Here is a 15,845-nt window from a genome sequence, read left to right as displayed (position 1 = left end):
CCTGTGACAACTCATCTGCCTTTGAAAGCAGAAAAACTCTCTACAACCTTTTTCCTTACTTTGATCTAGGACACAGAATAATAGTATTTAAGATTTAGTGGATTTTCCACCATCTGCAATAGATGATAACCTCTCAAGTGCAATTCAAGAACCAAAGTCAGAATATTAAGTGTCCATGTCATCAAGGGAATGTGGGAAAATAAAAAGGAAGGGAAAGCAATTCAGAGATGTGAGTTTTATGACTACCTAGAGTAAAACAAATCATGTAAATATTGCTTCTTTTCCCACTTTGATGTAGAAACTTGTAAAGCTGATTCCTGTAAACGGTATGGTCTTTCAGACAATCACAGAATCACAGAATATTGAGTTGGAAAGGACTCACAAGGATCATTTCAATGACTTCTAGGTTCTGGGAAGTTCTGCAATCTAACCAGGTTCTTCCTTTGCTTTTTCTCTCCTGCTTTGAAAATACTTCACTTACTCAGATTAGAATAAAATAATGATGTCCAAATCTGGAGAAGAAATACTTTCCTGGGCTCAATGACTGATCTTCTGTTTCTCAGGGATGTTTCACATTAACAAAACTAAAGCATTAAGGAAGCTGGACATACGAGCAATAAGAGAGACTTTAGCACTTTTAACTCAGTTACTGAGTACATAATTTGGGTATCTGGCATGACTGTGTGGCCTGTGTCAGAAACTCTGGTGTGCTCAGCCACCACTCGCGCTCTGCATTAGACCTCCGTGCCAGCCCGGCTGGAAACACCCTCTTGTTTTCACCAACACTGAGTCAGAAGACCATGCCTCAGCAGAACTGCCTCTGGAGGCCTCCTGGAGGCAGGGCACGCAGAGCTGCTCAGACTTTGGCCTCTGAGTACATATAGACATCTCAAAGCAGGGTGTCAAGAGGATGGTGTCAACCTCTTTCCTGTGGCGCTTAGTGACAGGACGAGGAGCAACACCCACAAAATAAAATGCAGGAAGTTTCACCTCAACATAGGGAAGAACTTCACACTGAAGTTGGCCGAGCACAGGAATAGGCTGACGACGGAGGTCGTAGAGCCTCCCTGTCTGGAGACATTCAAAACCCATCTGGACGCGTTCCTGTGCCACCTACTCTAGGTGACCCTGCTTGGCCGGAGAGGTGGAGCAGATCATCTCCAGAGGTTGTTTCCAAGTCTAGCGATTCTGGCATTCTGTGTGATTATCTTTTTCGAAAACATTGTGTCAGCCTAGCACACGACTGGTCTGTGCACGGGAGGTTCCCGGAGCGCAGCATAGCCCAGCCCTCGGAACCCCTGCCCGCACAGGCCGCGCCAGCGGCTCCGCGCCCGGGGCCGGCCCGCAGCACTCGGGGCACACCGGGGCCGGCCCGCAGCACTCGGAGCACACCGCGGCTGGGGCCGGGACGCTCCGGGCGCTCGGGGCACTCTGGCAGCGGCGCAGGCGCGGGGAGCAGGCGGGGCCCGGGCCGCTCCTCCCGCTGCCCCCGGTGCCGGTGATCCCTGCGCCGTTCCGTAGCCGCAGCGCAGGGAGGCGGCGGAACGCGGCCGAGCCCGGCCCGCCGCGCTGGCGAGATGGCGGCGCAGAAGATTAACGAGGCTCTGGAGCACATCGCGAAAGCGGAGAAATAGTGAGCGGAGGGCAGCGGGGCGGAGGGTGCGGGCTGTGCCAGCTCGCGCTGTCCGGGCCGCCCGGCGCTCCTGCCCCATGGAGGCGGCGTGTCCCCTCCTGGCCTGGCTGGAGGGCTGAGGAGACTCCGTGTGCCAGGCGGCGGCATTTCGGGAGAAGGGGAGGGAGGTGGCGGGGCCGCGGGGAGGGAGTCGGGGGCACGGCTGCTCGGCCCCTCCTGTGCCTGAGGGGACGCTCCCTGCGGGGGCTGCGTGCTGTAGAGGGCCTGCTGCCCCGAGCAGGCACGGTAGAGCGGCCCTAAGACTCAGCAGTGGGGGCGGTGAGGCTCAGAGGCCTGGAGCCTGGAGCCTGAGCTGTTTCTTTAGGGCCTTGTGGCCTCTATTGCTCCGACCCTGACTGCAAAGCGAGCGCTGTCACTTCTACCCTTCTGCTGAAGTTAGTGAGAGGAAGACAAGTCACACAAGCAGTTAGGTTGGAAAAGGTTTCTGAGATGATCGAATCCAACCTGTGGCCCAACACCCCTCTGTCAACTAGACCAGGGCACTGAGTGCCACATCCACCTTAACACCTCTGGAGATGGTGACTCTGTCACCTCCTATTCCAATATCTAACAGCCCTTTCTGTGAAGAATTTTTTTCCAAATGTCCATCCTAAACCTTCTCTGACACATCTCAAGGCTACAGACAAGTGGGAGAAGAGTTACGGAGACTGTGTTTGATAAAAGGGCTTGACTTTGCGGAGGTGGTGTGTGTTTATTTCCTGCCCGTGAGAAATGTGTGATTGTTGCTTCTTAGGCGCTTCAGTGACCTGTACTTACGTTTATCTTGGAGAGCTTAACATCTGTGATAGTCTGCTACTATGTATTTTAACACTGAATATAGCCTTTTTGCTTGTAAGTCTGAATTGCACAGAGTATGGTATAGATGTAAGACAGCTGACTAATCCAAGGATGCCATAGTTTTAGTAAGAATTGTGACAGGCCTTCTGGAAATTATGGGTCAAATATATAAATTGGCATAGAGGGAAAACTTCGAAATCAAAAAAACCCAGCATATCTTACTCAAGTTACTTGACTGACAGTGCCATCCAGCAAACTTAATTTTAAGTTTATCTGGAGAGCTCTTGAAATAAAAGGTACTGAGACCTCAAATTGTTTGTAGATTGAGTGCATTGTGTATTTCAGCTTGATGCATTTGAGACTCTGACTGTGATAAAAATACCACAATATAAAGGCTTGTTTTAGAGTCATCTGTGGTTGTCATTCAAGGAAGACAACAGTACCACCTTAAGATCCATTTACAACTGTTTTGCAGAATAAGGAATGTGTTGCATATGATGTGTTGGCCTACAACAAATATGCAAGTAGGCTGTAAAGTTATGGTAATATGTTAATTTTTTTTAGAAATGAGGAAATTAACATATTGGATTCCAAATTGCCTAATGACTCATCTGATTTTCCAGTGTTTATTTTCCCCTATGTATCTGTGCCTACGTGTGGCACCTTTTAGTGTCATGATCTATTGTAGACATATAAATGACATATGAGTCTTTGTAGTTGCAAGTAAATTATTTTATTTGTGTATGCATTGGAGAGTCTTTGTTAATTCTCAGAAGTAAAAAAAAATCCTGTAGAGGAATGCTGGAAACTTCCTAATGTGAAAAAAAATATTGTCAGGTGTCATGGTATAAGAAATCTGGAGATATCATGTTGTTGTAGGAGGAAGTATTTTTCTTCTGCTGACTTCTTACTGCTGAGAAGATGGGCTTGAGAAGGCTCTCTGGGAACAGTAGAAGCATGTTAGGGTGAAAGTTGTAGCTATGAGATATAATTGCAGTGCTTTATGCAGTTCTTAACAGTGCTGGCATTTGTTTTTACTGTAGTGATGCCACCATAGTATTGGCACATAGGTAATTGCTCATTTCCAGGTGTGTTCTAAAGTTTGAAATGTATCTGAAATGCCTTGATGGTAGAACATAAAATATTTACTAATTGTTTCTTGTGTTTTAGCCTGAAAACTGGATTCTTAAAGTGGAAACCAGATTATGACAGTGCAGCTACTGAATATGGGAAGGCAGGTATGTGTGGCTGTAAATATGGCCGTATATATTTCAAAGCATTCATCAAGCTTAGTCCCAGATAATGTGTTACATATTTTTATTACATTGCTGTGTAAATAAAACTGTTGTGAAGACTAAATGTAAGATGAAACAACAAAAAATCCTCTTGGTAGCATTGTAAAATAAATTTCAGGTTGTAATTGGTGATCTAGAACAGTTTCCAAACCCAATTTTTTTTTTCAAGCTTACAACTTCTATTTTTTATATTGCTATGTGTGACAAAAATAAAGCTTTCTTTCCTTCTTTCACTTGTCCACCCCCAAATCCTGTGACTTTATCTACAAAACAACAGACGTTGAAACTGGTTTTAAAATTTTGCTTTATCATCATCTTATGAAATATGTCCTGTCAAAGTCTGTCTCAGTAGGGTGGGATGCTGCCAGGTTGGTTGGTTTTTTTTCAGGCACAGTAAAGTCTCATTCCTCCCTTTTTCCACTGCCAAGTGACACACTGAATATAAAATCCTTACTAGTTGATTTCTTTTTGTTCTTAAGCATTTTCTTCTTTCTCCTTGTAATAATTTGTCATGGTCTTTTTGCTTCTTACTTTAGGCATTCCTACTTTCTCACCTAAGACTGAATACAAAAATACGAACTTGGAAGAACAAAACTGGAGCATTTATAAATTGAAATTTATTTTATATCTTACGTCATATTGTATTAGTTAAATGAGATAGAAATACATATTTGTACCCTGTGTGCTGACGAAGTTATGGGTATCCTTTGTTGGTGGCACATTTCTGACTTTGTATAGCTCCTAATGATTAAAATTATATAAATATGCCTTCCTCCATTTCTGTAATATAAATACAGCATGAGTGACTCTCAAAGTCCAGATAAACACATTGAGAGCTACGTATGATAGTGTGGTGGTATGGAAGGTGTGTTGATAATAAATGTCTTTAATTGTAACTAAGTAACTAATGAAGCAGGGAGGACTGTCTGGGATTTTTGGGAAGACCTTGGTAAACTGTAACCATGGATTTAAAGAGCCTGTTTGCATCTCTGGGTAGCTAAACTGTCCAGCAGCAGTGGTAAAGAAGAAGACAATGTCAAAATGTAAATAAAATCCTTATTTGCTTTCTTGCAGCTGTTGCTTTTAAGAATGCCAAGCAGTTTGACCAGGCAAGGGAAGCCTGTTTACGGGAAGCTGAGGCACATGAAAACAACAAAGCGTATCTTTTCACTAACGGAGATTCTTTCTTTGCAAGAAGCTGACTAGTTGCTACTTAGATTGGAGTAATGGGGGCTGGTAGCAGGTTATTTAATATATTTGCATATTTTGTCAGTGTAACAGAATTGCTTTTTAAAAGTCTGTTCCTGTGTTCTCTGAGTGGGAAACCTAAAGAACTGTTGGTGAGAAAGTTAATCTTGTACCAAATAACCACTGACAGGTGCCTGAGATACCTAGGTACTGCTTCCGAAATGTAATTGGTTTTAAATTACGTATTCATGCATAGTATAAACTAAATGAAGCTCTGACATTATTACAGTACTTGTAGTACTATTTAATAAGAAACATATTTTAAGTAAATGTGCTTTTTACAACTTTATATATATATCTATACATTGGTATATTGCATTTATTCTGTCCTTAGGATTATTTATTTTTGACAGCTTGCCTGCAGTTGTAGTAGGTTCAATTTCCCTTTATGGAGTTCCTTGCTTTGAAATTAGTAGTTGAGTAAGATTTTGTACAATACTATTTTTCTTGCATTATATTTTTGTGGCTTTTGTCCTTAACTTCAATAATTTTATGTCCAGTCTCTTTCATGCTGCCAAGTAAGTACAGAAATACTAAATAATCTGAAACAGATTTTTTAACATACAGTACAAGCATGAACTGTCATTTTGATCTCAGTGTAGTAAGTGTTCTGATTCAAGTAATTTTGCTATTTCAAAATTAGTTCAATGGAAGTGTGAGCTAGGAGAGTCTGAAAACCTGTAATGGCCACCTGAAGAAATGATGATTTTGGCATCCTTCAGCATCTTTTGATAGCAAATATTTTTTCTTAGATGAATTTCTCATAATTTTGAAATTCGACACTGTTGAGCTGATTAAGAAATTCTTAATTAAAGAGTACTTCAGAGATGACAATAATCCAAATACTGCCTGGGGATCTGGTTAGAATAGATTCTTACCAGGAAGTGTGGTTGAATTTTGTGGAAGATAAAGTTATATATGTGCTGTGTCATTAAATAAAACTCTTGAAACATCCTCAAAGCATTAAATATTAACAGTGAAGATGTTAGATAGTCGATGCATGTTAAATTTTGCTTGATAACTACAGCTTGTTGTAATACACCATCTCTGACCAAATTGTATATTTTTTTCTCTGCAGAGCTTATGAACAAGCTGGCATGATGCTAAAGGTACTCTCATTTACTAGTTTTTATTTTTAAGTTCTATTTGATAGTGACGAATATCGTGCACTGGGCCATTTTACAAATATATGTAAGCAAATTGCATATTCAGATGAAATTTTTTAATTGACTTATAGTCCCCACCTCGGCCTTCAGTATATTAGGAAAGAAACATTTGTATTTGGGGGGAAAAATAGTTTTCCTTTTGTAGAAGGAAAGAAGAGTTCCTGATGTCAGAGGGTAACAGAAAAGTAGTGCTGCTTTTACTCTGAACAACCACAAGTTCATGACTTTAGTACAGACAAAACTTTAGTACTTAGAAGTGAATTTTACGGAGTTGGTGGTCAACTTTCACTAGCCCTACAAGTTTGTAAATAAAAATTAGAACCTTAATTAATAAGTTATTGTAATTTGCTTTGATTTATGTCATTGCACATAAGCTCCTTTCCTGACAACAGTGTTCCTGTGACTATTGCCTTGTAGGAGATGCAGAGGCTCCCTGAAGCAGTTCAGCTGATCGAGAAAGCCAGTATGATGTACCTGGAGAATGGGACACCAGACACAGCAGCCATTGCACTGGAGCGGGCTGGAAAGTGAGTCTGACTTATTGGTGGCTAGAATCTGTGCAGGGCATGGCTATGTCTGGTTTTCTTTTATGTCTTTTTGATGCTTTCAGGTAAAAAATATTTTTCTTTCATCTGAAGAGAAAGTATTGATGTTTTTTACAGGTTAATAGAAAATGTGAGTCCAGAGAAGGCTGTGCAGCTCTATCAGCAAGCAGCATCGGTGTTTGAAGTAAGTGGGGGAATTTTTGTGGGCGTTTTTGGTTTGTTGGGATTTTGTCTGTAAGCTATAAAGAGAAAGCCTAAGATTAGGTTCTAAATTATGTTTCCTTCATTTTACATGAGTGTCTGAGTAATGAAATTGAAGGCTTCTCATGCTGTGTAGAGAAGATGACAGAAGTTAGGAGTCAGTTTGCTTTGTCTTTTCTCAGTTTAGGACTTGACAGAATCTGAATTTTGTAGTTCAAGTATTCTGCCTCTTATTGTGCAGCACAGAGCGTAGAGAACATGTCTGCTGTTGAGTACTGGAACTCAAAATGATTAGAAGTCCTTGAAGGCACAGAAGAAAAGATTTTGCTTGGTGCTCCACCCATTCCATGAGCCAGTGATTTGCCTTTTAGCAAGTGTTTTTGATGTACTTTTCTTTTGTCAGTTGTTATGTGTTTCCAGATTAGCAAATTTGCATTGACATTATTCTGCTGAGCAGATCCATACAGGAGCTGGCTGTGGAACTTAGTAGCACCAGTACACTTCATGTTTCCCTTGAGTGTGTGAACTGCTGATCTAATAACTAACAGTTATTCTAAGTCACAGGTGACACACTTAGATTAAGGTTTAGTGGTATTAGTTCTGTGCAAATGAAATAAGGATGTCTGAATTCTTTTTTTTTCTTCTCTAGAATGAAGAACGTTTACGGCAGGCATTAGAAATGCTAGGGAAGGCATCGAGACTTCTGGTCAGAGGACGCAGGTATAGCTTTATCCCTTTTTGTTCTTTTAATGTAATTGAATCATAAAATGTGACTTTGATTGTGGTTTTTTGTCTTGATGTTGTTTGGTTTATGTACTATTCTTATTTGAAACTCTCTTCAAACTAAGTTCCAGTTTCTCTGAGATATGCCATGTTCATCCACCGATTTTGTGTTCTGGGATGGGAGAATGTGAGCTAAAAGACTTTTGCTCTGTGAAAACACCAGTTTTCATTAATTTTTAAAATACTCCAGGATTTTTTCCCCCCAAAATTAATATGCATAAAGTAGTTGAAAGGCTTCTATGGCTGTAGAATATAAAACAGAGGAATTAGGACTAACCTGAGAAAGAAATTTGCAGCAGTCTGATTCTGGACTTCTTAAAGAAGAGTGAATCTTGGAGTCTCAGTGAGACAAGTTTAATTGTAAATTGCTTATACCGAACTTGACCTTCAGTTCATCTTAGACATGCTTCACTGAGACATTTAGGTCCTTTAAGAACTATATTGCTAGTTCATGCTTATCAGACTTACTGATAGCTTATAGTAGCTCAGGACGTATAGGAAGGTGTTAGTGTACGTAACAAAGCATTCGTCTTGTACAATGTTACAAAACCCAAGTTTCTCTGAAAAAATACTAGAGATGTTCTTAGCACATACACGAAAGGAATTGCTGACTATATATTTACCTACTCTGTTTTTAGATCTACTTTTGGTTTTTAGTTGTGTTGCTGTTTATTCCAGTAGACTTGCCACCATATTAATTAAACACTTTGTATTTAGGCTTGGGTTCATTGTGTTGTATTTCTGGCAGTGATACTCCTGTTTTTTTGGTTTTTAGATTAGATGAGGCTGCACTGTCTCTTCAAAAGGAAAAAAGTATTTATAAGGAAATTGAAAACTACCCCACTTGCTATAAGGTAATTTCTAAGAGACAGCTTCTGATAGTACACTTCAATTTTTTTATTTTTGTTGTTACTGACATCTGTCAGATGATGAGTTCCTCTTGATTAAGTGATAAGTTTCTTGCTAGATGATGAGAGTTTGTGGTAGTGGTGTTTCTCCAAACTTTAGCTGTGCTTTTATAATTTTTAAAATGCTGTTATCTACAGGAGCTGTCAAAACCAAACAACATATTAAAAAAAAAGATATTATCAAAAAACAAATTACAAAATCTCTTTCTTGGGACAGCAATCCATTAAAATGTTGTAGGAGATATCCTATTTCGTACCAGCTGAGGAGATGGCTCTCTACTTTTTCACTAGATTGTTTTGACTCACTATCTTAGGATGATTGTGGATTGTAATGACCTTTCTCATACTTGATATTAACAGTCTACTATTTTTCTCATATTTTATTGTTAATTTCTAAAGCATCATAAGGCTTTTTTTTGTTTGTTTGTTTAGAAAACTATTGCTCAAGTCTTAGTTCATCTTCATAGAAATGATTATGTTGCTGCAGAAAGATGTGTGAGAGAAAGCTACAGGTAAGTCTGCTTTGTGCCCTATAATTTCAAACTGAATGATTCACTAGTGTAGATCTATCTTGCTTGACATTGTTCTTTCATATATTTTTAACCTGCACTTCTGTTGACTTACGGTACAATAATAATGTTCCCTGGTGTATGGCTATCAGGAATCTTTTTCACACACTACAGATTTAGCTGTAATGGCTACAATGATACTTCGTAGCAAACTAAAATACAAAATCAAAAAGAGCTAGTTATGCTTAACAGGGAAAATGAGAAGGAAATTAAAGGTTCTTGCCATGTTACAGAAGAAAATGTTGGTGTCAAAATATGTATTAGTGTTTAACCCTGGCAATTCTTCATTTCAACTTTCATTGGAACTTCAGTAATGAAATCTCAAAACAATTATTTTTTTACTTAAACTGTGTTTTTAATGAAATGAACATATGTATAAGTTAAACGTACTACTTTACCTTTAGAAATAATATTTCAGGGTCAGTCTTTAAACATTCTGCTTATGTTTTCCAAATCTCCAGTTTTATATACAGAAACTCATGACAGAAGAATTTATTGACTAATCAGGAAAAAAAATATTAAAAATATTCTTTTTTCATCTTGACTATGATTTTGGTCTTATTTACAGTGTGTAAACTAGTATTACTTAAAGTTTAATTTTATGGATATGGTTCATATACCTGAAGAAATCAACTCTTAATTTCCTTCAGTATACCAGGATTTAATGGAAGTGAAGACTGTGCAGCACTGGAGCAACTTTTAGAAGGGTATGATCAGCAAGATCAGGATCAAGTTTCTGAAGTCTGTAATTCTCCACTCTTCAAATACATGGATAATGATGTAAGTAGGCAGATCCTGTAATCAGGTGTTTTTTCAGGTTAAGAGGGTGGGCTTTTTTCCTAGTAAAGGAAAATAAGAGTACAGTCCATGTATTTATTGTGACTTCCTGTCATGCTGCCCTTTGGCTATGAGCTTCCTGCATTCTTTTACTTTGCCTGTCAGTGATGGTGCTGCCTGCCTTTCAGATGGTGTGAAGGATTAGGTAAATGAACAACTCGTTAAGGATTTGCTGAATTTGTTTAATGAGTTGACCAAAATTCAGTCCTCTTATGCTTGCAAGAGCAAGAACAGTTTGCAGCTTCTGCTTTTTATCAGAAATACCATGCAGCAGATAAATGTGCATAAACATGAACAGAGCATGATGCCTACAGAATGGCGTCATTGAATGTTTTTTTCCATTGGTTATTAGCAAGGTACTCGTTCAGGATAGATTTTGAATTTGGAGCAAGTAGCTGTGTCTCTTTCTCCACCATTTTTTATTTAATTGAATTTGTAAATTGTAGGAAGTATAAGATAGGAAAGGTGTGAAGCAATGAAAACATCCATCGCTGCCAAACCTTGTAGCAATATTGGCTAATTTTACTTTGTTGAATAGTCAAAATTAAGTTACTAGTCTTCCTGAACAACACTTGTAAGACTGTTTATGTGATCTAATACTAGATAATGTATGAAAAGCTACATACTGGAATTAATTTCTTTTCTACATAAAACTTGAACCAGAGGAGCTACGTGGACGATTTATTTGATATTAAGCAGCATCAATACAGATCTCGTATCCCATTCTCAGAGTATTCGAGAGAGAGAAAAATGAACCAGTGTTATATTTATTCCAAGCTGGAAAAATACACCCCGAGCATCATCACTCTGTACTGAATGTTGCCCTGCTTGCTCATTGTGAGCATCAGTCAATTCTATGATAGTACAGAAATTAAACTTGCCTTGTTATTATTGTCAGTATGCCAAGCTTGGTCTTACCTTGGTGGTCCCAGGAGGTGGAATCAAGAAGAAGTCACCAAACGCTGCCCAAGACAAAGCCAGAGGACCAGCTGCAGTGGGCTCTCATGCTGATGAGGAAGAGGATGAATATTCTGGTGGACTATGCTAGTCACTGACTAGGTTATCATCAATATCTGACTGACCTGTGATGCTGAGCATATCCAAAGGTACCAGATTTACCAGAGCTTCATTGCAATTGTGATATGGGAATCCTAATATTAACTTGGCAGCTTCTGGGTGCAGTGCAGGAGAAAAAGCTTGATTGTACCTATCATCTTGAAACATCTTTGGACTTCATCTCTTACCTGGCAGGAGCTTTCTTTGGGTCCTGCCTTCAGCTGACAGGAAGAAATTGAGAAGAGTTTTTCTAAAAGCACAGTTTAAAAGAAACCAGAACCTCAGAAGCACTGGAGGGAGAGTGGTACAAAATTTAAATGCTGGATTTCAACAGCTGACACTTTTGGTCCCAGTAAGATGTTTGCAGTTGTTTTTAGAATTAAATGTATGATCATTCATCTGGCTATTTGTCTCCTGTTTAAGACCATTTAAGGCAGACTGTGCAAGGCAGGATCTTTACTTATGTAAGCACTAGGGGGAGCATCCAGTTTGTTTTCAACATGTTTTTACTCCACTGGGGAATATTGTTTTAATACCTTATTTTTTACAGTATCCACATGAGTGTGAAAAACACTAAGTCAACTAGGTTGAACTTACCTTGCAACCTTAAAAATACACACCTGCCTTTCCTCATAAGAAATTTATTGACCTGAACTACTTGGAAATAAATGTGTGCACAGTGTTTGTAATGTGCACCTTAGAAAAGGAAGGAGTGAACAACCATTCTTAGCAGTGTTTTTGAAGTGTGCCATAACCAAAATTAGACGGTAATGTGCACTATATATTAACTTCTGAAGACAAATGTTTAACAAAAACTTAGGTGGAATGTTTCAGTGGTACGTTTGAGTTCATGAGCATCCTAGGTGTTCATTTGCTAATCAGTGTGCTAGTCTATGAAGACATTTGATTCTTTCATATTTTCAAAGAATTGAACAGATACCTCCTATATGTGGCGTTTTTCAAACTAGCTTAGAATCCAAGGTAACCAAATTTTAATGCATCCTATTTCTATTTGGTTTCAAGTCATCATGTGTTTTGCAAGCTTCTTTAGCATCCTACATTTGTTTCACTATTTTGTGCTTAAAAGTTGTCAAGTCTAGAAGTTCTACCTGTGGCTTGTTTCTTCAGCAGGACCTAAGCAAGGTCTGAACTAGGGTGACATCACCTGGAATCCAGCAGAGATTTGTATGTGATGCCCAAAGCTCTGTAAACAAGAGACCAAAAGCACAGGCTAAAGTGTTGGGATAGTTTCTGCCATATTAAGGAATTGGATGTCATAAAAAATATCAAGCATATGTCTGACAAAATTGTGTCAGATGTAATTGTGATGAAGGTTCAAATTTCAGAGGGCTGATGCTCACTTCCCTTGGGGTAAATAGCACTCAGTAACATTGAGATGGAAGCACAAACTGCAGCATAATTTGCTGTCTCATTCGAAAGTCACATTATTCAATTTAATGGGTGTTCAAAAACCAGTTTTGTGTCTTTGTCTTGTGTAATAATAACCATGAGTTTTAAAGCTATTTAAGATGCACCTGTAGTTCTTCACTATCTGATGGGTAATTTCCCTTTGTTATCAATGATATATATAAAAGTTTTGACTCTGAAATTTTAGGAAGTGAGTTGCTTTTCTCTGAGAATACTTGCAGGTATACATGAAACATGGTTTTGAAGACTTTCCTAGAATTCTAGAACTCTTCTAGAATTTTTGCTGTTGGAGAAACTCACTTCAGTTTAACTGAAGTTTAACTTCTGCCTTCTGGATTTGAATCAAGTTGAACATAACACATGAACATATGGGAAGTCTCTATCACAGGCAGAAAAAATGCACACGTAGAAACTCAGGGAACACTAAGGAATTTTCTTCAAGTATTTCCTGCTCCTTCTAGTTCTAAAATCAGTTTTGTTGTATGAGTCCGAGGAGTCTGCTTTTTGTGTGTGTGAACAGTTGTATGTATCTGACATGATGAGATGCATAAGAAAACTGGGAACTTCGTGTGCTTCTGTGGAAGAATTTTCAGATTTATTTAAACTGTGCTTGTAACACTAACAGGCCCTTAAAAGAAAAATAAAGATTATTTGTTACATTTTTAAAACATACTTTCCATATGGCCCAAAAGAAAAAAAAATATGTGCAAAACTGTCTTCCCCCCTCCCTCAAGTTGTTTCCTTGTTCTGTGCCAAGTGTAGAAAATCTGGGACAAAAGTGGCTGGTACTAAATATGTTAAGCTGCCATTGAATTGACATTTCTGATTCTTAGTAGTAGAATCTTAATCTTTAATTGCAATGTTGCTGCAAAGACCAAATCTGCAGAAGTGGAAGCATCTGAAAAGAAGATGGTCTATTTTATATAACTTATTCTTCTATTTTAGACAGTGAAAGTGTGTTAGGAATGTTAACTGCCTTTTAGTAAATGTTTAACTATAGAGAAAACTGTCTGTGTATTATGTGTTAGTGTTTGTTTCTATCTTTCAGAGCAATTTGCACACTTATGTAAATACCATTTAAGTGATCTAAAATGGAAAATATAACATTTACAGCAAGAGAGTTTCCAAAAGCAGTGTTGACTGTAATAAAAAAATAAAGTTAAATTCTGCATGGGGGCTGAGCAATGGCCAATGCAATGTCTATGTAAAATCAGAAGATTTCTAAATTATCTGTAACTTAATACTCAGAAGATCAAGTGCAAGTGTGAAGCCTGTGCTTTACTTGTTCTTTTCCCAAATCTGTGGTGTAATAGAGTACAAAATGTGTTTGTAACAGCTCTACAGATGCTGCCTCTCGAGAAGAGGCTGTGTGTTTCACCAACATGAAAAATAAAACTTGAAATTAATGCATGTGTGGTAGCTTTCTCTGTTGTTGATCAGGTCCTTCTGAGGGCTACCATTTGAAAATGAATGTTAATTATATTTAATTTGTCACTAGGATTTTCAAAGTGGTTTTGTCGTAAGAATGCAAGATTGTCATTATTCAAGTTGGAATCAATGAGAAGTTTGAAAAACAACTAGATTTCACATAACTTAAGGGTGTGAATAACTCTTTGGAGACTTCATAATTGTAGAAAAATCACCTTTTCTACTATTTTAAACTGAAACTTGCTGGAATATTCAAAGGCTGAAGAATCTGGCACTGAAGTTCTATCAGTGTAGCAGGAATTCTTCCTTAGATGCTGCAAATATGCAGCTGTATAACATTATAAGAACTAAGCTGCTCTCAGAAAAAAACAAAACAAAAACATGTCATCTAGATTTATAATAAGTAGTGAACTTTTTCGGATGCAGGAAATGGAAAAAAGAAGTGACCCTCAACCTCTACGACTAGTAGTGGTAATAAAACTGGAGGAAGTAGACGTTAACTTTAGAGAGCAGAAGGGAATCACTTGGGATCTGCGGTTTGAGCCTGAGCAGGGACATGAATCTCTGAGTTAATGGTCTATAGAGGCCAGCATGCCCAGGAGCTGCGCTCGTCTCTTCCTCGGCCTCGGGACCTGTTGGAGAGGATGTGCAGTGTTGTCTCTGACCACCTTCCGCAAGGCTGGCGGGTCTTTGTTTCAGAGCCCTTGCCATTGCCCTTCGGCCGTGATTTCCAGAGTAGCCGTCAGCCTGGAACGGGAGTGGAGAGGCAGCTGCAAGGCTGCACGTACGTTTCGAGAACATGTGGCTGCTGTGATTCATCTGCTGAGTCCAGTGGGAATAGTGGTAAGGAGCGTGGCCGGACTCCGCAGTGCGGGCTGCCAGCATCTTCACTGGTGTGTGACCAGTTTGGACTGCGCCACAGAGACGTTCTAGTCCTAGACTGACAGAAGCGGGCTCCAGCATGTGCACCGTGAGAATGGGTTGCCAGCCGTTGTCTTGCTTGTTTTTGATTTGTATTTACGTGCCTTTATTTTGCCTTGTTTCTGAGCTCTGCGTAAGCCGGCGTGGATCTGTTCTCCCAAGAGCGTTGTTCCCTCTTAGCACTAGATGGTGCCGCAGAGCTGGCACGGGCCTTTCCTCTGCTCTGTGTCCAGAACAGCTTCTTCTTTTAAATATGCTCAACTGGAGTGTTGGTTTGGTTAGAAATATCCACACGGGGACCTGCCCTTGCTGCTGCTTCTTGTGGCCTGAAACACCTGCCAAAAGTCGTAGAAGTCAACTTACAAAGACAGCTTAGGTTGTTGTGTTTTCACTTCTCTGAATATGGGCCTGGGAAATTGGGTAATTAAGAGCCAGGTTATGAATAGTAGGTGGGTGGGCAAATAAAACAGTAGCCAGTGTGCACTACAACCTGTTAAAAGAAATTTTCAATTCCAGGGCTGGCTGGTTCTGCTACAACTGGCAGTCTTAGTGCAGCCACAAAATTTTACGAAATGCCTCATGCACAGATATCAACAAGTATAGGGGGCAGGGAAATTAACAAAATGGAAGGAGTAAGCTGGTCATCAAGCAATGTTATGTTGATGGATGGAGCAGAGAGCTCCTGCTGTAATTTGCTGAAAGGAGTTTGCTTAAAAAAATATGCCACTTCCTGATTGATCCACAGAGGCAGGGAGGGAAGGATGAGGACTGGCATGATTGCTTTCTCCATGCTGGGGAGAGGTTCTGCTGCTATGTGCCATGTGAGGCAGCTTGAACACAGACACATTACATCCTTTGCCTGTCACTAACTGACTGGAATTCAGGAATGAAAGGTAAAACTTTATAGCTGCAGACAGGGACTTCTTTGTGTGTGTAGCTGACAGCTTTCTAGCCAATGCTTGCTGTGCTACACTACTCAACAAATGTCCC

General features: G+C 39.5%; 1 protein-coding gene across 1 annotated transcript; it reads left to right on the top strand.

Annotated features, from left to right (window-relative positions):
• Positions 1-1,455: 1,455 nt before the first annotated feature.
• On the top strand, positions 1,456-13,912 carry NAPG (NSF attachment protein gamma). Its single transcript, XM_014871201.2, has 12 exons — positions 1,456-1,633; positions 3,641-3,708; positions 4,840-4,924; positions 5,514-5,531; positions 6,092-6,122; positions 6,597-6,706; positions 6,842-6,908; positions 7,575-7,645; positions 8,484-8,562; positions 9,049-9,128; positions 9,836-9,965; positions 10,921-13,912. The coding sequence occupies exons 1-12, from the start codon at positions 1,578-1,580 to the stop codon at positions 11,068-11,070; spliced, it is 945 nt and encodes a 314-aa protein (XP_014726687.1). The 5' UTR covers positions 1,456-1,577; the 3' UTR covers positions 11,071-13,912.
• The last annotated feature ends 1,933 nt before the right edge of the window (positions 13,913-15,845 follow it).

The sequence above is a fragment of the Sturnus vulgaris genome, chromosome 1 (genome assembly GCF_052056855.1).
Source record: "Sturnus vulgaris isolate bStuVul1 chromosome 1, bStuVul1.hap1, whole genome shotgun sequence".
NCBI lineage: Eukaryota > Metazoa > Chordata > Aves > Passeriformes > Sturnidae > Sturnus > Sturnus vulgaris.
The sequence above is the reverse complement of the archived record's forward strand: the minus strand, read 5'-3'. Positions and strand labels throughout refer to the sequence as shown.

Bases quoted from the DNA above. Each gene is read 5' to 3' on its own strand.
- NAPG (XM_014871201.2), top strand. From the start codon at position 1,578: ATGGCGGCGCAGAAGATTAACGAGGCTCTGGAGCACATCGCGAAAGCG. The intron at 1,634-3,640 runs GTGAGCGGAGGG...CTTGTGTTTTAG, and splicing joins ATCGCGAAAGCGGAGAAATA to CCTGAAAACTGGATTCTTAA. The intron at 8,563-9,048 runs GTAATTTCTAAG...TTGTTTGTTTAG, and splicing joins ACTACCCCACTTGCTATAAG to AAAACTATTGCTCAAGTCTT.